The sequence below is a fragment of the Leucoraja erinacea genome, chromosome 46 (assembly GCF_028641065.1).
Source record: "Leucoraja erinacea ecotype New England chromosome 46, Leri_hhj_1, whole genome shotgun sequence".
NCBI lineage: Eukaryota > Metazoa > Chordata > Chondrichthyes > Rajiformes > Rajidae > Leucoraja > Leucoraja erinaceus.
The window spans coordinates 681,307-705,785 of NC_073422.1; the positions used below are offsets into that span (position 1 = coordinate 681,307).

Sequence of the window (24,479 nt, forward strand, 5' to 3'; positions counted from 1 at the left end):
CAAGCATCATCAAAGAGGTAGATAGGTTCAGGTCTGCTCTCTGGTTGTGGTAGGGTGACAAGTTACCTGATAATAGCTGGGACGAAACAGTCCCTGAATCTGGAGGTGTGCGTTTTCACACTTCTATACCTTTTGCCTGATAGGAGAGGGGGGAAGAGGGAGTGGACAGTGTGCGACCCGTCCTTGATTTTGCTGCTGGCCTGAGGCAGAGTGAGGTATAAATGGAGTCAGTTAAAGGGAGGTTGTTTTGTGGTTGGTTTGGTTTCTTCCCGATGGCAGGGGTTTTTAATGCAGCGACTGCCTCAGAGACGACTTGTTTTAACAGTTGATAGGTTAGATGTGAATTCAGGCTATCTCATCTTGCCCATCCAAAAATAACTTAAAGAGCCAAAAATCTTCAAATTGTGTGCCTTTGTGTCGTTTGAAATGAGATAGAATGTGAGCAGTTCCAAATAATCATAACATCAATTTAAATCTTTGCTATTCAAACCAAATATGCATACAGATTTTATAGTGTGGAGCAGAGGCACAATGTAAAGCAGAGCTGGAAGTTGCCGTCACCTAAAACAATAGACAATAGACAATAGGTGCAGGAGTAGGCCATTCGGCCCTTCGAGCCAGCACCGCCATTCAATATGATCATGGCTGATCATCCACAATCAGTGCCCCGTTCCTGCCTTCTCCCCATACCCCCTGACTCCGCTATCTTTAACAGCTCTATCTAACTCTCTCTTGAAAGCATCCAGAGAACTGGCCTCCACTGCCCTCTGAGGCAGAGAATTCCACAGACTCACGAGTTCCTGGAATTAATACTCTTTCGTGGATCGCACTTGAGTTGCCACAAATCAATCTGTATCGAGACCATCATGTTGGACTGCTGTGTTGCTAGGAATAGCCACCCAGCTGATCTGCATCTATGGTGAAGTGTTGTAGGTGCAGGTACACCAACTGTGTTGCTAGGAATAGCCACCCAGCTGATCTGCATCTATGGTGAAGTGTTGTAGGTGCAGGTATACCAACTGTGTTGCTAGGAATAGCCACCCAGCTGATCTGCATCTATGGTGAAGTGTTGTAGGTGCAGGTACACCAACTGTGTTGCTAGGAGGAACAGGAATGCTTCAGGGAAGGGAATCTGACACCTTTACCCTGTCTAGCCCGCATGTGCCAGCAGCCTTTACAAACATGGTTGTTTATTAGCTGGTGGAGAAAGCTACTCTGGCCAGGGGCAATTAAAGATAAACACATTTGTGTCGGAAACTTGATTGAGTTATCTGATATGCCTGAACTTTTAATGCCTAAAACATGAGAGGACAATACTCATGTTTAAACTCTCATATGTTGTTTCCTGCCTATCTCTTTAAACGCCTACAACCTCTATTGAGATCTAAATATCCTACTCTAGACAGTGGTGTAACTTCAATTTCCTCTAACATTTACAGCCATGTCTCCAACCAATGACTTCTAAACTTTGAAATTATTTTCTTAAATCTTTTGACACCTTCATTGTTTTGTTTCCTTAAACATATAACCATAGGACGCCACAGTGGTGCAACGTTAGAGTTTCTGCCTTTACAGCGTTTGCAGCGCCGGAGACCCGGGTTCGATCCCGACTACGGGTGCTGTCTGTACGGAATTTGTACGTTCTCTCCGTGATCTGCGTGGGTTTTCTCCGAGATCTTTGGTTTCCTCCAACATACCAAAGACGTACATGTTTATAGGTTAATTGGCTTGGTAGATGTAAAAATTGTCCCTACTGTGTGTAGGATAGTGTTAATATTGAAGCACTAGCAATTATAGACCTGTTAGTTTGACTTCAGTGGTGGGCAAATTAATGGAAAATATACTTAGAGATAATATATATAAGCATCTGAATAAACAGGGTCTGATTAGGAACAGTCAACATGGATTTGTGCCTGGAAGGTCATGTTTGACTAATCTTGAATTTTTTGAAGAGGTTACTAGGGAAATTGACAAGGGTAAAGCAGTGGATGTTGTCTATATGGACTTTAGTAAGGCCTTTGACAAGGTTCCTCATGGAATGTTGGTTAAGAAGGTTAAACTGTTGGGTATAAATGCAGGAATAGCAAGATGGATTCAACAGTGGCTGAATGGGAGAAGCCAGAGGGTAATGGTGGATGGCTGTTTGTCGGGTTGGAGGCAGGTGACTAGTGGGGTGCCTCAGGGATCTGTGTTGGGTCCTTTGTTGTTTGTCATGTACATCAATGATCTGGATGAAGGGGTGGTAAATTGGATTAGTAAGTATGCAGATGATACCAAGATAGGGGGTGTTGCGGATAATGAAGAGGATTTCCAAAGTCTACAGAGTGATTTGGGCCATTTGGAAAAATGGGCTGAAAGATGGCAGATGGAGTTTAATGCTGATAAATGTGAGGTGCTACACCTTGGCAGGACAAATCAAAATAGGACGTACATGGTAAATGGTAGGGAATTGAAGAATACAGTTGAACAGAGGGATCTGGGTATAACCGTGCATAGTTCCTTGAAGGTGGAATCTCATATAGATAGGGTGGTAAAGAAAGCTTTTGGTATGCTAGCCTTTATAAATCAGAGCATTGAGTATAGAAGCTGGGATGTAATGTAAAAATTGTACAAGGCATTGGTGAGACCAAATCTGGAGTATGGTGCACAATTTTGGTCGCCCAATTATAGGAAGGATGTCAACAAAATAGAGAGAGTACAGAGGAGATTTACTAGAATGTTGCCTGGGTTTCAACAACTAAGTTACAGAGAAAGGTTGAATAAGTTAGGTCTTTATTCTCTTGAGCGCAGAAGGTTAAGGGGGGACTTGATAGAGGTCTTTAAAATGATGAGAGGGAAAGACAGAGTTGATGTGGACAAGCTTTTCTCTTTGAGAATAGGGAAGATTCAAACAAGAGGACATGACTTCAGAATTAAGGGACAGAAGTTTAGGGGTAACATGAGGGGGAACTTCTTTACTCAGAGAGTGGTAGCAGTGTGGAATGTGCTTCCAGTGGAAGTGGTGTCGGCAGGTTCGTTGATATCATTTAAAAATAAATTGGATAGGCATATGGATGAGAAGGGAATGGAGGGTTATGGTATGAGTGCAGGCAGGTGGGACTAAGGGAAAAAAAGTTGTTCGGCACGGACTTGTAGGGCCGAGATGGCCTGTTTCCATGCTGTAATTGTTATATGGTTATATGGTTAATATGCGGGGATCGCTGGTCGGCGCGGAGCCAGTGGGCCGAAGGGCCTGTTTCCGCGCTGTAACTAAACACTAAACTAATTTAACCATACTTGTCACTCTATCTGACATTTTTTCCTTTTCAACTTTCTGACATGATTAGGAGTGAAGGCTTGACCAAGTCACGGGACACAATGAATTCTAAACCGGATCCTCTATTATACTGCTCCCCTCTTTGGTGTAACCTTGCAGAGCATTAATTTATGATAATGCTCTGGGTCTCAGCTACATATGTTGGAAGGAACTGCAGATGCTGGTTCACACCAATGATAGACACAAAATGCTGGAGTGACTCAGCGGGACAGGCAGCATCTTGAAATATAAAGTATTGGGTGTCTTTTTGGGTTGAGACCCTTCTTCAGCCCATTTGAAGAAGGGCCTCGACCCGAAACATCACCGATTCCTTCTATCTAGAGATGCTGCCTGTCCCGCTGAGTCACTCCAGCATTTTGTGTCTTACTCATAGCTACATAACTACATGTGCTTTTAAAGCCAAAGATGTGTTCAGGTCGTGTGCAGTTCTGTTTGGAACCTGGTGGTCATTGATCATTCAGCTTGTAGGCATGGAGAAGTATCTGGCCCCTGTATGCTCTGTGGTCCATCAAATAGAGTGAAGATAGCATCTTCCACCTGGCTGTGAGTGACTATAGGATCCATGCCGTGCTTCCATGTTCCCTGCAGTGGCCTGCATTCACTATGGTGGCCAGGGAACAGCCCTGGGATGTGGAAGAAGGAACTGCAGATGCTGGTTTAAACCGAAGATAGACACAAAATGGTGGAGGAACCCAGCGGGACAGACAGCATCTCTGGAGAGAAGGAAGGAATGGGTGACGATTTGGGTCGAGACTCTTCTTCGCCCTGGGAGTCTTATTTCAGCAATGAGTGGCCACTCCAACCTGCCCAAGACTTGCTCTCAATGCCAGCCCCTACACATTGAGCTGTGGGCAATTCATTGCTGCCTGTGCACCAAAATGGACTGGGAATTTGCATTAGGTTTCTATGAGGTCCCCCCTCAACTTTCACAGCCCTGAAAGTTTAGGGGGGACCTCATGGGAACTCACAGAATAATGAAAGGCATAGATAGAGTGGATGTGGAAAGGATGTTTCCACTGGTGGGTGAATCTAGGACCAGAGGTCATAGCCTCGGAATTAAAGGGCTTTCTATTAAAAAGGAGGTGAGGAGGAACATCTTTAGTCAGAGGGTAGTTAATTTGTGGAACTCATTGCCACAGAGGGATGTGGAGGTCATCAGTGGATATTTTTAAGGCAGAGATAGACAAGTTCTTGATTAGAACGTGTGTCAAGGGTTATGGGAGAAGGCAGGAAAATGGGATTAGGTGGCAGAGATCAGCCATGATTGAATGGCGGAGTAGACTCGATGGGTTGAATGGCCTAATTCTCCTCCTATAACTTGTGAACGTGAACAGGCTGATGTTAGCACTGAGTTGCTACCAGCAGCACTGCCAGTAACAAGTTCCACTGTATACACAGGCCACCTCAAGGTTCCTCCAAAATGGCTTGTTTCACTTTTCCATAAAAAAAGCGAAGTCTCAACATCTGTACAGATGTCACGAAAATGGCAGTTGAAAATTACTGTGATTATTATAAATTTAATCGCACACAGTGTATGATTTTTATTCTGTATTCCAGACTTTTTGGGTAGTAATTTGTGAATTGTGTAAAGGTGAATTTGTGAGGCTTCTCTGTGCGTGTTGTGAATGCATCTTTTGTCATACACCATGGAAATGATTACAACAAACCTATCAGACTGTTCAATCCAAACAATCTCAAACAATTCAATTCTAAAGCACTTTCATAGCTGTGAACAGAAGTGTCCATTTGTGAATTTGTTATTTTGACCAACCTGGATTAATCAGCCTGCAGAGTAAACAAGCAAGTTGCTTGTAAAGCTGCGATATGTCTCTAAAAGATTGACCTATTGAGTTTTTTGCATTTTATTTGAGAAAGGGGAACGAGAAATATAGACACTGGTATAGAGAGATATAGAATAAATGAATGAAAGATATGCAAAAAAGTACTAGTGATAAAGGATACAGGCCAGTGTTAGCTGTAGGCGAGGTGAAAACGAGTTACAGACAATGAGGCTCAACAAGACAACTTTGAAGATGGTACAACTTCGATGGGATGAGGGGAGGAGAGATAGCGGATGCAAGGGTTACTTGGAGTTAGAGAAATCAATACTCATACCACTCATGCCCAAGCAAAATAAGAGATACTCTGACTCATCGCCATCTGTAATTCGTCCAACAACAGTGGTGTCGTTGGCGAACTTGATGATGGAGTTCGCCCTATGTCCAGCGACACAGTCATGAGTATACAGTGAGTACAGCAGGGGGCAGAGCACACAGGCTTGAGGGGCTCCAGTACTAATTATTACTGAGGATGAGGTATTTCCGCCAATTCGGAAAGACTGCGTCTGTGGATCCAATTTGGTGAATATTGTATTTAATTTTGGGCACCGCGTTATAGGAAAGAAGTTATCAAGCTGAAAAGAGTGCAGAGAAGATTTATGAGGATGTTGCCAGGAATAGAGGGTCTGAGCTCTAGGGAGAGGTTGAGCAGGCTGGAAAACGATATTCCTTGGAGCGCAGGAGGATAGGGGGTGATCTTATGTATAATATCATGGGAGGAATAGATCAGTTAGATGCACAGAGTCTCTTGCCCTGAGTAGGGGAGTCAAGGATCAGAGAACATAGGTCATAGGTTTAAGCTGAAGGAGATAAGATTTAATAGGAATCTGAGGCGTAACTTTTTCACGCAAAGGATGGATGGAACAAGCTGCCAGAGTAGGTAGTTGAGGCTTGGACTATCCCAACATTTAAAAACAATTAGACAGGTTCATGGATAGGGCAGGTTTAGTGGGAAATGGGCCAAATGCAGGCAGGTGAGACTAGTGTAGCTGGGACATGTTGGCTGATGAGGGCAAGTTTGGCTGAAGGGACTGTTTCCACGCAGTTTGTCTCTAATATTTTTTGCAAGTCAAGTCAAGTCAAGTCAAGTCAACTTTATTTGTCACATGTACATACAAGAATTACAGTGAAATGGAAGTGGCAATGCCTGCGGGATTGTGCAAACCAACAGAACAACAGAACAACAGAACAGAACCAGTATTTACAGTACATTTTCCTTTAAAGACACAACAGTAAATGAGTCCCTGGTGAGATTAGTGTTTAAGCCCTAGTGGCCTGTGGGAAGAAACTCCCTCATCCTCTCTGTTTTTGCAGCGTGAAAGACTTGTATATATTTGGATTCACAGTAACTTGGATACCCTAATGAGCATGAAGCACAATTAACATATAGTTATAGTTGGAAATACAACAGACAATAGACAATAGGTGCAGGAGTAGGCCATTCAGCCCTTCGAGCCAGCACCACCATTCAATGTGATCATGGCTGATCATCCCCAATCAGTAACCCGTTCCTGCCTTCTCCCCATATCCCCTGACTCCGCTATTTTTAAGAGCCGTATCTAGCTCTCTCTTGTAAGCATCCAGAGAACCGGCCTCCACCGCCCTCTGAGCATTGAGCAAATGAGATGTCAGCTTTTCTGGCAATAAGTAAGCGTTCTTACATTATACTGTTCTTGGCAAGACCAGAAATGGAAGTTTACAGTTGTTTTATTTTACCCATGCAAAGCTGTAGCAGGAAGCCTGAATCTCCCAGGATCAAAGTGCTGAGAGAGTTCTCCTATTGGAACAGATTGAGTAATCTGGGTTCATGTTTGATAGAATGTAGAAAAGTAGGAGGCTATCTTATTGAAATGTATAATGCCTCGACATGTTGCGCATAGTGCTTGTTCTTTGCACATACATCAAATGCAAAAGTATAATGGGCCTAGTTCGGAGTGTAATCAGAATTACTCATTTCCAGTGGAAGTGCAGCCCATTTGTAAATTGGACCAGGGTGCTTTTGATTATCCTTCACTCTACCACGGGATTTATTTGCCGATGCTCAACGCGAGTCGTTTGTTTCAATTCTCTGATAACAGAAATCGTATCAAAATGCACGTAGTTCAAAATGCTTAATTTCCTGACTCTGACTTGACTTTTGTTTGAAGAGGTAATGGTTGTGAACTGGAACAGTTACATATACAAGGTCTTCCACTGCTCTGCTGCGTCAATAACGTTAATCTGTCCACATTGGACAGCACCGCGTAGGAAGCTGAAAATTCTCTCATCGATTTAGGTTAATTAGCTTAGTATAAGTGTAAATTGTCTCTAGTGTGTGTAGGATAGCCTTAATAGAAACATAGAAACATAGAAATTAGGTGCAGGAGTAGGCCATTCGGCCCTTCGAGCCTGCACCGCCCTTCAATATGATCATGGCTGATCATCCAACTCAGTATCCTGTACCTGCCTTCTCTCCATACCCCCTGATCCCCTTAGCCACAAGGGCCACATCTAACTCCCTCTTAAATATAGCCAATGAACTGGCCTCGACTACCCTCTGTGGCAGAGAGTTCCAGAGATTCACCACTCTCTGTGTGAAAAAAGTTCTTCTCATCTCGGTTTTAAAGGATTTCCCCCTTATCCTTAAACTGTGACCCCTTGTCCTGGACTTCCCCAACATCGGGAGCAATCTTCCTGCATCTAGCCTGTCCAACCCCTTAAGAATTTTGTAAGTTTCTATAAGAGCCCCACTCAATCTCCTAAATTCTAGAGAGTATAAACCAAGTCTATCCAGTCTTTCTTCATAAGACAGTCCTGACATCCCAGTGCTGGGATTGCTGGTCGGTGTGGATTCAGTGGGCCAAAGGCCTGTTTCCGCACTGTATCTCTAAACTAAACTAAAGTAAAGTGCTGGAAAGGACACAGGCTGTTAGTTTTCAGTCACTTCTAAAGGTGCCTTTCAGGTTCTATGAGGTTATTGTTACAAAAATACACTAGCATCTTGTGCACTCGATTCTACAGTGTCTGTTCCCCGAAGATGGTAAACGTCAGCTTTCTGCTCCAAATTCTGTCAGTGAGAGTGGAAATAGATGTCATTTAAATCAAGCTATCTTTTGGTGCATGTGTGACATGGGAAAGCATGGGCACACTAATGTGAACACTGTACAGAAATATCTGGCCTCATTTTGAATCTGCTGCGATTGTATCCTGAAAACTATCTCTCGCACGTTCTATTCTCGGTTTGGACAAAATTGGAGCACAGAGTGCTGAAAAAAGAAGTGCTAATTGGTTCAATTATCAGGCTACGGTATTTAGGTATTTTAAGATATATTAAGTATTGCACATGTATGACGACACTGCAGCGACCAAGAATTGCTCTCAAACGATGATTGAATTATTGTGATGCAGAAACACTTTTATTCGTGACGTAGCTTTAAAACATTTTAGTTGCAGTTCATTAATGACTGAAACATAATGCTTTGGAAGGATGGAATGGGTGATGTTTCAGGTCGAGACCCTTCTATAAGGGTCTTCCGGAAGAGTCTCAACCCAAAACGTCACCCAAAATGTCCACGAGAGCCCCGAGTATTGACTAGCGGCCATTACCGTAAATCTCCGTAAATATCCGAGTTCGAATCAGGGCAACCTCGGGAGAGCTCTTGGAATGAACTCATAAGGTGGGACAGGGCTTTAAGAATGTCATTGTCTTGATGGTCTTGGAGGGGAGGATGCACCTGAAACTGCAGAGCATCCTGGATGATACAGCTCACCCCCTCCATGACACACTGGTCAACCTGAGGAGCACCTTCAGCAACAGACTGGTTCCACCAAGATGCAGCACAGAACGCCACAGGAGATTCTTCTTCCCTGTGGCTATCAAACTGCACAACTCCTCCCGCTACTGTCATGGGGTAGACTGAGACTGACTCGCGCCCCCCCCCCCCCCCCCCCAATCTTTGCACATCCCCAATCCTGGACTTTTCACTCATCACTTTAATTTCATGTTTCATGTATGTTGTGTTGTATGACTGTTGGCAGATCAATTCCCCTGCTGGGATCAATAACGTTCTATCGTATTGTATCGTATCGTATCGTTCTACCTGGGACATACGACAATAAGACACTTTTGTCTATTGACTCTGGAACTTGCTCATGTTCAGCCTGGTCCCTGCACATGGACTGAAGGAAGCATTCACGGTTCAACCTGACCACAACATGGCACAATTTGGACATCGCCACTTGCTCTAATTCCAAAGCTTTCAAAGTGCCTAAAAACCCTTTATAGGAATGTTTTTTTAACCATATAATATAACCATATAACAATTACAGCACGGAAACAGGCCATCTCGACCCTTCTAGTCCGTGCTGAACACGTATTCTCCCCTAGTCCCATCTACCTGCGCTCAGACCATAACCCTCCATTCCTTTCCCGTCCATGTAACTATCCAATTTATTTTTAAATGATAAAAACGAACCTGCCTCCACCACCTTCACTGGAAGCTCATTCCACACAGCTACCACTCTCTAAGTAAAGAAGTTCCCCCTCATGTTACCCCTAAACTTCAGTCCCTTAATTCTCAAGTCATGTCCCCTTGTTTGAATCATCCCTACTCTCAGTGGGAAAAGCTTATCCACGTCAACTCTGTCTATCCCTCTCATCATTTTAAAGACCTCTATCAAGTCCCCCCTTAACCTTCTGCGCTCCAAAGAATAAAGCCCTAACTTGTTCAACCTTTCTCTGTAACTTAGTTGCTGAAACCCAGGCAACATTCTAGTAAATCTCTTCTGTACTCTCTCTATTTTGTTGACATCCTTCCTATGATTAGGCGACCAAAATTGTACACCATACATAATAGCCACAAAAAGACTTTATGCCTGAAATCCAGTGCTGATAAATTCCTTCTGCAGAATGTCTGAGTTCATTTACTTGACCTCAGCCTCAACCCTGAATTACTACTTCCACTTGTTCACTTTGTAAACACAAAATTCAACCAGGGTTCAAGTAAATTTAATGATCTAGACTTCCTATATTTATTATTATTATTATTATTATTATTATTATTATTATTATTATTATTATTATTATTATTATTATTATTATTATTATTATTATTATTATTAGCGTGTGTAAATACTAAGTGCCGCCACGGTGGCGCAGCGGTAGAGTTGCTGTCTTAAGGGCCTGTTCCACTTTACGAGGTAATTCACATATTATCCAGAGTTTTCCCCTTGATCCAAACTCCCAGAATGCTCATAACGGCTCCGCAGGAGGCTGTAGGAGTCGGTAGATATATCGTAGTGGCTCGTTATGCCAGCCGTAGGTACTCGGGGCATCAGGTAAGTCGGGAAGTTTTTTCCAGCGTGATAAAAAATGTCCACAAGTAAAGAGAAAGTCGGGAGGATGCCCCGAGTACCTATGGGTGGCATAACGAGCCGCTACGACATATCTACAGACTCCCACGGACTCGTTACGAATATTCTGCGAGTTTGAATCAAGGGGAAAACTCGGGAGAATTTGTGAGTTACCTCCTAAGGTGGGACAGGCCCTTTCCAGCACTTGCAGCACCGGAGACTAGAGTTCGATCCTGACTACGAGTGCTGTCTGTACGGAGTTTGTACATACTCCCCGTAACCTATGTGGGTTTTCTCAGAGATCTTCGGTTTCCTCCACACTCCAAGGCCGTACAGGTTTTTAGGTTAATAGATTGGTGTATGTGTAAATTGTCCTTAGTGTGTGCAGGATAGTGGTAATGTACGGGGATTGCTGGTCAGTGCTGTGGGCCGAAGGGCCTGTTTCTGTGCTGTATCTCTAAATTAAACTAAGCTCAACTAAACTACACTAAAATGGCAACAATTCATTAAGTTCACCAGCTGAAGGTTTGATTAATTTTAATAGAATATATTTGAATCTAGCTTTGTAAGTGAAAATCAATGGTAAGAAAATATAACAGCGTTATCATCATCAATATTATATGGCACAGTTTTAACTGGTGTCTTGTCCACCACAAACTCCATAGCCAGCAGCAGCCGAGAACCCTGGTCTGAAGAATTGTTTCATTGTTTTTTGTTAGACCATGCTGTGCTCATATTAAATGCTGCTTTTCCCACTGATCTAAGTCCTCTATGTGGTTTCCCTTCATTGAAGTAGAACTGGTAGAGGAGTGAGCTGATAGGTGTGAAGATTTTTCTAGATGGCACAGAGACCTGGGTTCGACCCTGACCTGGGGTCCTGTGCAGAGTTTGCATGTTCTCCCCGCGACAGCGTGGATTTCCGCCAGTTTTCACCCACATCCAAAAGACACGCGGGTTTGTAGGTTAAACGGCCTCTGTAAATTGCCCTAAGTGTGGAGGGAGTGGATGAAAGAGTGGTAAAACACAGAACTAGTGTGAACGGATGATTGACTGTTGACTTGGACTCGGTGGGCCGAAGAGTTTGTTTCCATGCTGTATCAATCAATATACGTGGAGTAATGGGAGCATGGAGTCTTCTCACAGCCTGTAACGCATGGCAACCTCGTGTACAAGAAGTAAAGGAATTTTGTTTTGTCCTATATTCATCAGATCATAAGTGAGAAGAACTCTTTTCACACAGAGAGTGGTGAATCTCTGGAACTCTCTGCCACAGAGGGTAGTCGAGGCCAGTTCATTGGTTATATTTAAGAGGGAGTTAGATGTGGCCCTTGTGGCTAAGGGGATCAGAGGGTATGGACAGAAGGCAGGTATGGGATACTGAGTTGGATGATCAGCCATGGTCATATTGAATGGCGGTGCAGGCTCGAAGGGCCGAATGGCCTACTCCTGCACCTAATTTCTATGTTTCTATGGGAGCAGAATTAGGCCATTCGGCCCATCATTTCTACTCCACCATTCAATCATGGCTGATCTATCTCTCCCTCCTAACCCCATTCTCCTGCCTTCTCTCCATAACCCCTGACATTATTATTAGTACACTGATACCCCCCTGAGCAAGTACATGACATGCCTCATCCCGTTCCAGCCAGAATGACGTACGGTCATGGTGACCTTGGCCTCGACAGATGAAGCAGATCAAGTATGACTATCTTGCTGCAGTTAGACAGATAGTCAGATAGAACTTGCTGGAGTTCTGCCCAGAAAGTGTCACAGATCAGTGTAACAATGTGCATGTCTCCGGGGACTAGTGTTTAAAGTGGGAGACTTGTTCCACAAACTAGTTGAACAACAACCTGACATATTTGCACCCTTAGAATTGTGTCTTACCAAGAATGTAGCATACTCCTCCATCATTATGTTTGGGTACATACGATCTCATTAGCAGCAGCTCAGATTCATCAGGGGTAGCTGTGCAGTGTTACACAGGCTGTAAAGGGTAGCCTTGTGGGATGTCAACACATCCTTATTCCCTTTAAAAAATAGCAGCACGGTGGCGCCGCGACAGAGTTGCTGCTTCACAGCGCCAGAGAACCTGCCTGCGGGTGCTGTCTATATGGAGTTTTTACGCTCTCCCTGTGACCTGCACGGGTTTTCTCCGGGTGCTCTGGTTTATTGTTGATTTCAGGCAGACCAGAGGAGGCAGTCATACCCCCATCCATATAAACGGGACTGAGGTGGAGCGCGTCTCCAGCTATAAATTCCTCGGAGTACATATCTTGGAGGACTTGTCCTGGTCCCTCAACACCTCCAAGCTGATCAAAAAGGCACAGCAGCACCTTTACTTCCTGAGGAGGCTCAAGAAAGCCCACCTGTCCCCCCGGATCCTGACCAACTTTTACCGCTGTACCATAGAGAGTATCCTGACCACCTGCTTCACGGTATGGTACAGCAGCTGCACTGCTGCAGACAGGAAGGCACTACAACGGGTGGTGAAAACAGCGCAGCACATCATCGGTGCCCCGCTCCCTGCCATGGATGCCCTCCACCGAAAACGGTGTCTGAGACGAGCTGGGAAGATCATCAAAGACCCCTCACACCCCAACCATGGACTGTTGCCCTCCTCCCATCAGGGAGGCGGTACAGGAGCCTCAGGTCACGTACTAGTTGGATGAGGAAAAGCTTCTACAACAACACAATCACACTGCTGAACTCGGATTCCGACGATAGATTTCTCTGGTCCCTCCGTCCCCTTTGTTTAATTATTCTGTATTTCCTGATTATTCTGTATCTTTCCTCTTTCTATTTTTTTTGTTTTTCTTTATGTACAACTACTACGGACTGACGCAAAACTGCATTTTGTTGTACTCATACTTGTATTTGTGCGATGACATTAAAGTTGAATTGAATTGAATTGAATTTACTCCCACACTCCAAAGTTTGTAAGCTAATTGGCTTGGAATAATTGTAAAATTGTCCCTAGTGTGTGTAGGATAGTGTTAGTGTGCAGGGATCGCTGTGTCGGCACGGACTCAGTGAATGGAAGGGCCTGATCTCCCACTGTGTCTCTGACAAAGTAAAATAAGATCCCCTGAACTCTCCTGACTTCCACTCTCAGCTCACTCACGGGTCAACGCCATGTCCAGCAACACATGGAAGAAATGATGAAAGTAGCAAGGATGCAGAATGTACTCAGGATTGAGAACTTCACTTTCCGTTATCAAGACTTGGGCTGAGTCTATTTATTGCACGTAATGAATAAACTACTTGACCTAATCCTCACCAGTTCACTTTACGGAAGCAATAGATAGATTCTTGCTTAGTACGGGAATCAAGGGTTATGGGGAGAAGGCAGGATAATGGGGTTTGGAGGGAGAGATAGATCAGCCATATTAAAGATACATATGTCCACGATACCATTGGTAGCCATGATCACTTCACCATCCTTGAGAAGCCAAAATCTCAGCCTCACACAGCTCCATCATGCTGCACGGCACTATCATTATGCCAGATGGAATAGATAAAGAATAAATCCCACGGCTGAAAATCAGACATTGTTACAAGGACCAACAGCAGCAGAAATGTGCCCACTCTGTCACTTTGTGTGTCCCAGTGTCCCTCACTCTACCATTAGAATCAAGCAGGGAACATTGACACTGTCCACACTGGGAACGTGTTCAATTGACCAAACTCAACTAAACCATGCGTGGCAACAAATCTTCAGACCTACCACATCCTAGTGTGAATAGCAGTGGACAATCGAAGGTTGCTGAAAGGTGCATGCTCCACGTCTGTTGCAACACTCCTCGTATGTTGCAAAATATATGATTGTGATTATGATCTTCAGTAATGGCATGGGGTGCCAAAGATATGGCTTGATTTGTCGGTATCTATCTTTGGTATTTTATACCAGATGAGGTGAATAGATTATCCATCTTTCCCACTGAAGTCTCACCTTTACAGAAGTCAGCCAATTGAATCCCTTTCACATGATATTAGGAAATTATTGACTGCTTTGTCTCTGGGTCAGGGAAATATCCTCACTATAGTACTGCAGACTTGCAGGCCAGATTAATCTGTACCTTTGGTCAAATTGTCGCAGTGGAGTTAAAATACTAAAATCTACATGACACCTTGGCACAGTGGTAGAGTTGCTGCCTCGCAGTGCCAGAGACCCGGGTTTGACCGCCGGTACAGTCTGTATGGAGTTTGCACGTTCTACCTGTGCTCCAGTTTCTTCCCACACTCCAAAGATGTGCAGGTTTGTAGGTTAATTGGTAATTGTTAATAGGTAAGATTTTGCTAGTGTGTAGGATAGAATTATGGGTAATCGCTGGTCGGACTGGACATGATGGGCCAAAGGGCCTGTTTCTACGCTGTATCTCTAAACTAAACCCTAAGTTACCTCCTTGTATCCTTTTGCCTCCTTACCTTTGTATCATCAGCAAATTTACCATTCATATCTTTGGTGCATTAATTCATGACATTTTTAAATATTAAATAAATGATCTGTTCTGTCACCAATGATCCCTGTGGAACACCACACATTACATCTGGCCAACCAGAAAAATAAAACATTTATAGACCGAGTGCCAGTGCCTGGTGAAATGGTCATCGATGTAAAGAAGACCACATCGGGAACACGAGTCAGTAGATCAGGTGGAGGAGGTGCGCGTGAAACTCTGTCTCACCTGCAAGGACTGCTGGGGTCCATAGATGGGTGTGAGGGAGGAGGTATACTGAGAGGTGTAACCTATCCTGCAGATGCAGGGGCAAATACCTCGGGAGGGGATGGTTTGGGTGGGAAGGTATGAGTGAACCTAGGAGTTGCGGAGTTGCGGTCTCAACAGAAGGCGGATAGAGGTGGAGAAGGCAGGATGTGACTGGCAGTAGGATCTGGATGGAGGTGGTGAAAATTGCTTCACAATTTGCAACCCCTTTATGCTTGTACCTGTACTACACCTTTAAGGGCCTGTCCCACTTGGCGATTTTTTCGGCGACTACAGGCATCATTGACTGATGTATCAGGTCACCAACAGAGTTGCGCGTGATGCGTGTGGCGTGGCGGCGACACGGGGTGACCCGACGTGATGATGTATTGTTGCACGGTGTCTCCTCAAGCGTCGCAATATTTTTTTGTCACCGCTGGATTTTGAAATGTTCAAAAGCTTTCAGTGACCCTGATACGTCAGTCAACGACGCTGGCAGTCTCTGAAAAAAATGCCAAGTGGGACACGCCCTTTAGTCTTTTCAGTCTTACAGTCTTCAGACTGAAAGTACACAAAAAAGCTGGAGACACTCAGCGGGTGCAGCAGCATCTATGGAGCGAAGGAAATAGGCAACGTTTCGGGCCGAAACCCTTCTTCAGACTGATCGGGGGCGGGGACAAGAAAGGAAAAAGGAGGAGGAGCCCGAAGGCTGGGGGATGGGAGGAGACAGCAGGGGGGACTGAGGAAGGGGAGGAGACAGCAAGGACTAACAAAATTAGGAGAATTCGATGTTCATGCCCCCGGGGTGCAGACTCCCCAAACCGAATATGAGATGCTGTTCCTCCAATTTCCGGTGCTGCTCGCTGTGGCCATGGAGGAGACCCAGGACAGAGAGGTCGGAGACGGAGTGGGAGGGGGGAGTTGAAGTGCTGAGCCACCGGGAGGTCAGCTTGGTTATTGCGGACCGAGCGGAGGTGTTCGGCGAAACGATCGCCCAACCTCCGCTTGGTCTCACCGATATAGACTGACCTGTGCTCACTCAGCCTTGGCCAACGTGATCTCCCAGTTGCCAAACACTTTAACTCCCGTTCCCATTCCCACACTGACCTTTCTGTCCAGGTCTTCCTCCATTGTCAGAGTGAGGCCACACGCAAGTTGGAAGAACAGCACCTCCTATTTCACTTAGGCAGCTTACAACCCACCGACATGAATATCGATTTATCTAACTTCAAGTAACCCCTACACTCCCTCTCTCTCTCTCCGTCCCTTCCCCACCCTAGCCCTCCTGCTAATTTCACTGTTTGTACTCCTTCGTTATCACCTCGTCTCCACCCAACAATAGACCATTGTGGGCTCCACTTTCTGCTTTGTTCTGTACCTTCCCATACCTCCTCCCTAACTGAGACTGATGAAGGGTTTTGATCCGAAATATCACCTATTCCTTTTCTCCAGAGGTGCTGCCTGATCCGCTGAGTTACTCCAGCATTTTGTTTCTATCTTTTGTCTTGTCATCTAGACCTTTGTCCAATTTTCTGCCCATCTACCCCCACCCCCTCACCTGTATCCACCCATCACTTGCCAGGTTTTGTCCTGCCCCTTCTCTAATCCAGCACCATCCCACACCCCCCTCACCACAATCAATCTGAAGAAAGGTCCCGACCCATGTTCTCCAGAGATGCTGCCGAACCCTCTGAGTTACTCTAGAACTTTATGTATTTTTTTGTAAGCCAGCATCACCTTGTTTTAACCTTTTAAAGGTTTTAACTTCAGGTATCTTCTTCCAGTGTGGTCTCTCTAGTTTTTAGATGAGACTTTCTTGCCCAGAGGAGGTGAATCGTGGGCCAGATGATTTAAGGTGAAGGGGAAAATATTTAATAGGGACCTGAGGGGTAATTTTTACAAAGAAAGGGTGGTGTGTGTATGAAACAAGCTGCCAGAGGAGGTAGTTGAGGCTGGGACTATGCCAACATTGAAGAAGCAGTTAGTCAGGTACATGGATAGGACTGGTTTAGAGGGATAAGGACCAAACATGGGCAGGTGGGACTAGTGTAGCTGGGACATGTTGGCCGGTGTGGGCAAGTAGGGCAAAAGGGCCTGTTTCCACACTGTATCACTCTATGACTCTATGGCCAGAATTAGAAACAGTTTTCAAAATGTGGTCTGAAGAAAGAATTATGAAGGATATACTTCATCCCATGAAAATATAACCGTATTGGCTTATTGGTTTCTGATTTCACTACCTATGAATCCATTGAACATGTTTATAATTGAATCCTTTCTTTATGTATATTCTGGTTATCTCTGCAAATTGACACATAACTGTTGTTTTGGATCTCATTTAGTCTTGCACAGCTGAAGAAAGACTTGCATTTATACAGTAGATGTCGTGTCTTCTGATAGTTTAGAGGAAAGGTATGTTTTTTGAAGAATAGAAGAAGGGTTTCGACCCCAAATGTAGCCTATTTCCTTCGCTCCATTGATGCTGCCTCACCCGCGGCATTTCTCCAGCATTTTTGTCTACCTTTTTGAAGCGTAAACTCTGCCTTAGAAAACATGAGAAAACTCCCACAATAACAATGACATTGTGTACAGAGATTTGGCTCCAGTTGTCTAGCAGACTCTTGGAGAACTCCTCTTGTTGGAGAGATCTCTCGTCTGAAAGATAGGACTTTCAACAGAGCAATACCACCGAGATTTTAAACCCTAGAAGAACCTTGAGCCTATTGGCTTCGAAGAGAAACTTTGCCATAGAACCACAGTTGAACCAGTACAGTTTTTGCAAAATACCTAAGAAATGTGATCGTAATTTGAATTCTCAAAATTCAATTCCAGTCAGTAATTTCAAATTGACAATGTTTCATGTCCTGCAATATGGTAAGATATCGTGCGACCACTAGTGCGTGAATTTATGGACAATTATCTTAGCAGGATGTAAAGCATAAGAAATGTGTCAGAAGGAACTGCAGATGCTGGTTTACAGCGAAGAGAGACACAAAATGCTGGAGTAACGCAGCGGGACAGGCAGCATCTCTGGAGAGAAGGAATGGGTGATGTTTTGGGTCAAGACCCTTCTTCAGACTGAGAGTCAGGGGAGAGGTAGACACAGAGATAAGGAAGGGTAGGATGGGAAACGAGGCATCAAAGGGGATAATGCTCAAGGATAATGTAGAAAAGGTCATTGTTAGCTAGGAGAAGTGACAACGAAGCATACAGAGATAAAATTTAATCAGGGGGACAGTGAGACTAGGAGAACTAGGAAGGCGGATGGTAGGGAGAGAGAAGGAAAGGAAGGGTTACTTGAAGTTAGAGAAGTCAATATTCATAAATACAGCAGAACACTAGTCAGTAAGAGATGAAAATCAAATAACTGATTTGACGAAACAAAAATCTAAATGAAAATTGCAACTCTGAAATGGCAACATAAAATGTTGAAAATATTCAGTAGATTAGGCAGCATCTGGGAAATAAGACACAGAGTTAACAGTTTAGATCCAAAACCCTCCCAATATTTACCAGGTTAGACAGCTTCTCTCATTTTATAAATGCCGCCTAACCTGTTGAGTATTGCCACCATTCTCTGATTTTAGAATCATAGAAACATAGACCATAGGTGTAGGAGAAGACCATTCAGCCCTTCGAGCCAGCACCGCCATTTAATATGATCATGGCTGATCATCTAAAATCAGTTCCCTGTTCCTGCTTTAATGCCTTTGGCCCTATGAGCTAAATCTAACTGTCAGATTCACGTAGTTTGGGCTGATTGACTGTTTCAATATTTGATGTCACATGTCACCCACAGTCTTATTTTTACCAACATTTCAGAAAGTTATGAACAGTTTGATTGATCATCAATGCCACCATGCCTGTGAGAAATTCTCCAATCATTCCATATAAATCCTGATAAACATTAATTTATCTTGTGTCGGAAGGAACTGCAGATGCTGGTTTAAACCAAAGCTAGACACATAATGCTGGAGTAACTCAGCGGGACATGCAGCATCTCTGTTTCGGGTCGAGTGGCCTGAAGAAGGGATTCAACCTGAAACGCCACCCATTCATTTCTATTGTTACATGTGTTTTAACTTTCTACATGTTCTTGTTTATCCTTGAGACTGTAACTATAATTTTATTACATTCCTCCCTTAGAGTTTGTGTTGAACTCCCCACCATTCTATTGTGGTGTAGACTGAGACTGAGACTGATTCTATCATATAGTATCATATTGTATCGTATACAAAACCTTGTACTTGCGTTTCACTGTAACGAAATGTATTTTCAATTCACATTCAGCACCTCTCATTCTTGATCATGTCTCACTCGTGTTGGCTAACTTATCGTTGAAACCGGCTGATTAGCCAGCCTGCTTTTCATCTTTCTACTCCTTGACAATTTACAGTCCACTCAACTCCCAAGTGATCCTCTTCATTTCTCAGAACCAAAATAGCCAATTCCTATTTAGTTCGTGGACTCAAACCTTCATCCATATTCATTCTTAAAAGCATTCCAGCCTTTGCCACATGATGTATATTCATTCCCATCTCCCTTGCAGCGGATAAATGCCATTACTTTGATCAAGACCCACCTTGACTACTGCAACTCCCTATACACTGGCATCAGCCATTCATTCCTGTCCCGCCTGCAATTGGTCCAAAATGCCGCAGCGAGACTACTGACGGGTACCCGTAAAAGGGACCACGTCACCCCGCTTATAGCCTCTCTCCACTGGCTCCCAGTACGGTATAGAATCAAGCTCCTCCTATATGTATACAAAGCCCTTAACGGGTTTGCCCCCGCCCTATATCAAAAACCTGCTAACCCACCATTCTACCTCCAGGTCCCCCAGGTCAGCGACTTGGGGCTACTGACTATCCCGCGGTCCAGGTTTAAGCTCAGGGGCGACCGCGCTTTTGCAGTTACAGCGCCTAGACTGTGGAACAGCATCCCTCTTCTGATCAGAACTGCCCCCTCCATCGACTCCTTTTAGTCTAGACTTAAAACCTATTTCTACTCACAAGCGTTTATTGAGGTCCTCTGAGGGAGCGCTGCATGTATGTATTTATGTATGTATTGTTAGATCTGTGTACCATTGTATGTAGCACGTTAGTACCTGCACTGATGTAAAGCACTTTGGTCAACGAGAGTTGTTTTTAAATGAGCTATAGAAATAAAATTGACTTGACTTGACTTGACTTTTCTTTTTAGAAAGGTCTTTACACTTCCATTACTGTTTGCTCAACTAGAACAAACACAAAGACTTGTTTCTTTTCCATTATTGCTTCTTGATTCTCCGTATATAGATTCCTTTCAAACCTCCATACAGCAATGCAACATTTACATTTTCCACAGAATCCTCATTTTCTAGAATTTTTAAATGCCCATCAACTGTCGTAGAACTGTGTGAATTTTCAAAGAATACAAGGTATATTCCAAAGGTCTAAATCTTATATCCCCTTAGATTCTTACCACGGGATAACACAATTAACATAAAGTGCAGCACGGTGGCACAGCAGTAGAGTTGCTGCCTTACAGCGCTTGCAACACTGGAGACCCGAGTTCGATCCCGACTACGGGTGCTGTCTGTACGTAGTTTGTACGTTCTCCCCGTGACCTGCCTGGGTTTTCTCCGAGATCTTCGGTTTCCTCCCACACTCCAAAGACGTACAGGTTTGCAGGTTAATTGGCTTGGTAAATGTAAATTGGCCCTAGTGTGTGTAGGATAGTGTTAATGTGCAGGGATCGCTGGTCGGTGCGGGCTTGGTGGACCAAAGAGAGATACAAGATACAATTTAATTGTCATTAGACCGAAGGGCCTGTTTCCATGCTGTATCTTTAAACTAAATAAATTAACATTTTACTAGAATGAAATAAAAGATATTCTGCAATGGTATTTCTGTATTATTTGGGAACGGGGAAGACTCAATGTAGGAAATAAGTCTAAACAGTGTGCTTTTTTTTCAATCCAACAGACAGCAACTTTGTGCTGGGAAATGCTCAGGTTCTGAACGTATATCCAATAGTGTACTGCTCTGATGGATTCTGTGAATTGACTGGCTATGCCCGAGCAGAACTCATGCAGAAGTCCTGTGCTTGCAAGTTCCTCTATGGAGTAGAAACAAATGAAGTCATGAAAATACAGATTCAGAAAGCACTGGATGAGAAGACTGAGTTCAAGACTGAGCTTATATTCTACAAGAAAAGTGGTGAGTGAAGCAAACTAATATCACTGGCTATCACTGGCTTGACTTCTATTTTAAAATGTGCTTTCATTCACCTTCCAGGCCCTTTTGTGTTCTCAACCCTCCACCACTGTTGGGTAGTGATCTGCAGTTTGTTTTGCGTTCTCAGTCAACTTAATTTTGGCTGTGAGAATGCATGGGAAGCAAAATTAGATGTTGATCAAGTAAGGTTGAGAATGGAGGCTCTGTCTGCCCTCCTGGCAGTGCTTCAGAAACACATTTTAGTTCCTCCACTGCCTTGGCTGTCAATCTTACACGAAAGATAGACACAAGATGCTGGACTAACTCAGCGGGACAGGTATAATCTATGGAGAGATGGAATGGGTGATGTTTTGGGTCAAGACCCTTCATCGGACTCCTGTATGTAAAAGTGTCTCGACCCGAAACATCACCCATTCCTTCTAACCAAATGAATAGCTTGGCTGGTGGGTGGGAGGGGTCAGTGTCAGAAGCAGGTTATAGACAATGATCCTTGGAGCAGGTTCCCGTGGCACTTGGCAAGGCCAGAGTTAAGCCAATCATCTGGATGTTTGTAGTGGCCAGTAGGGACCAGAGGATGGCAAAACACTCTTCCTGTCTTGCAAAAATTTTTGCTGCATCATGGAGTTAGCAGCTTTCACTTATGATCAGCTGCTCAAAAATCCAAAATTTGCAGAATCCTCAACTGCTGTCAAATTAGTTGCAGAACCAGTTGCATGGTAATTAAATAGCCACAAATTTTGCAAACTCTTTGTTTATTGCTTGATATTTGCATCTTAAGATTTAAAAAGCTGTGCACTTTGATGCTGAAGATTTAAACGCTTTTTTTAATCCTCTATCGTGGCTTACGTTAAGAGATTGAACATGGCCAACAAGAGGAGACTTTAATATTTTTACCTCTATTTCCCTGTTTTAAACTATAAGATTATCATAACATTGGTGCTATTAATGAGCAGACATTGGCTGTGTTGGCGAGACCGACGTCGGGCAGAGCTATAGTGGTGGGTGACTCCATTGTCCAAGGTGCGGACTAGAGATTATGTGGCAGCAGGCGAGACTCCAGGATGGTCTGTTGCATACCTGGTGCCAGGGTTCAGGATGTCACGGACCGGCTTCAGAACATCCTGGAGAGGGAAGGTGAATAGCCGGAAGTAGTTGTGCACGTGGGCACAAACAACGTCGGAAGGTTCTGCAACGTGAGTTTAGAGAGTTCAGTTGGGTGAGTTTAGAGAGGACGGTTGCAAGTCGGCTGCCCTGCCAGCAGTGTGTTCGTTATTTCTATTTTTTTGTTTTTTTTAGTGTGTCCAAATGTTTGTTTTAGTGTCCATCAGTGTGTCTTGTGTGGGGGTAGGTGGGGGGGGGGGGGGGGGGGGGGGGGGGGGAAACCGTTCTTCAGTCACTTCCTCGACGGAGAGGTGATTTTTTTCATGTCACTTCTCCGCCTCCTTGCGGCCTAACAGCTTGGATCGGAACAGCCTTTCCCAGAATCGGGCCCAGAGCTTCTGCAGCGGGTGCAGCGTGGACTTTTCCATTGTGGAGCGGGGAAAACCCTTGCCATATATACATCCTATCGAAAAGACAGACAGGTGGGCAGGGGGGGTGGTGGGGTAGCTCTGTTGGTGAGGAATGAAGTTCAGTCCCTTGCGAGGGGTGACATAGAATCAAGAGAGGTAGAGACGGTATGGATAGAACTGAGGAATTGTAAGGGTAAAAAGACCCCAATGGGTCTTATCTACTGGTCCCCAAACAGTAGACTGTATATAGGGTGCAAGTTGAATCAAGAGTTAAAATTTGCATGTCGCAAAGGTAATACTACGGTGGTTATGGGAGATTTCAACATGCAGGTAGACTGGGAAAATCAGGTTGGTACTGGACCCCAAGAAAGGGAGTTTGTGGAGTGCCTCCGTGATGGATTCTTAGAGCAGCTTTTATTGGAGCCTACCAGGGAGAAGGCAATTCTGGATTTAGTGTTGTGTATTAAACCGGATTTGATAAGGGAACTCGAGGTAAAAGAACAATTGGGAGGTAGTGACCATATTATGATGTTTTAATCTATAATTTGAGAGGGAGAAGGGAAAATCAGGAGTGTCAGTATTGCAGTTGAGCAAAGGGTACTATGGAGCCATGATGGAGGAGTTGGCCAAAGTTGACTGGAAAGATACCCAAGCAGGGATGACAGTGGAACAACAATGGCAGGTATTTCTGGGAATAATACAGAAGGTGCAGGATCATTTCATTCCAAAGAGGAAGAAAGATTCCAAGGGGAGTAAGAGGCGACCATGGCTGACAAGGGAAGTCAAGGACAGTATAAAAATAAAAGAGAAGTCTGACATAGCAAAGATGAGTGGGAAGCCAGAGGATTGAGAAGCCTTTAAAGAGCAACAGAAGATAACTAAAAAGGTAATACAGGGAGAAAAGATGAGGTACAAAGGTAAGCTAGACAAGAATATGAAGGAGGATAGTAAAAGCTTCTTTAAGGGCCTGTCCCACTTTCCCGAGTTAGTCACAAATTCTCCCGCATTTTCCCCTTGATTCAAGCTCGCAGAATGTTCGTAATGAGTCCATAGGAGTCCATAGATATATCGTAGCAGCTCGTTATGCCAGCCGTAGGTATTCTGGGCATCAGGTAAGTCGGGACTTTTTTTAACCTGATAAAAAATGCCCACGAGTAAAAAAATAGTCGGGAGGAGAAAAATTGCAACTTACCTGATGCCCCGAGTACCTATGGCTGGCATAACGAGCCGCTACGATATATCTACGGACTCCTACGGCCTCCTACGGACTTGTTACAAACATTCTGCGAGTTTGAATCAAGGGGAAAACTCGGCAGACTTTGTGAATAACTCGGGAAAGTGGGACAGGCCCTTAAGGTATGTGAAGAGTAAAAACTTAATTAAGACAATGTGGGTCCTGTGAAGACAGAAACAGGTGAATTTATTATGGAGAATACGGAAATGGCAGATGAGTTGAACAGGTACTTTGGATCCGTCTTCACTAAGGAAGACACAAACAATCTTCCACATGTACTAGTGGCCAGAGGATCTGGGGTGACAGAGGAACTGAAGGAAATCCA

The 24,479-nt window shown here is 44.2% G+C and overlaps 1 protein-coding gene across 1 annotated transcript in view; it reads left to right on the forward strand.

Annotated features, from left to right (window-relative positions):
• Window positions 1-24,479, forward strand: part of LOC129715014 (potassium voltage-gated channel subfamily H member 3-like) — a 915,007-nt gene that overhangs the window by 180,490 nt on the left and 710,038 nt on the right. The window contains 1 exon segment of the mRNA XM_055664831.1: window positions 21,158-21,391. Within this exon segment, the coding sequence (XP_055520806.1) occupies window positions 21,158-21,391 (234 nt within the window).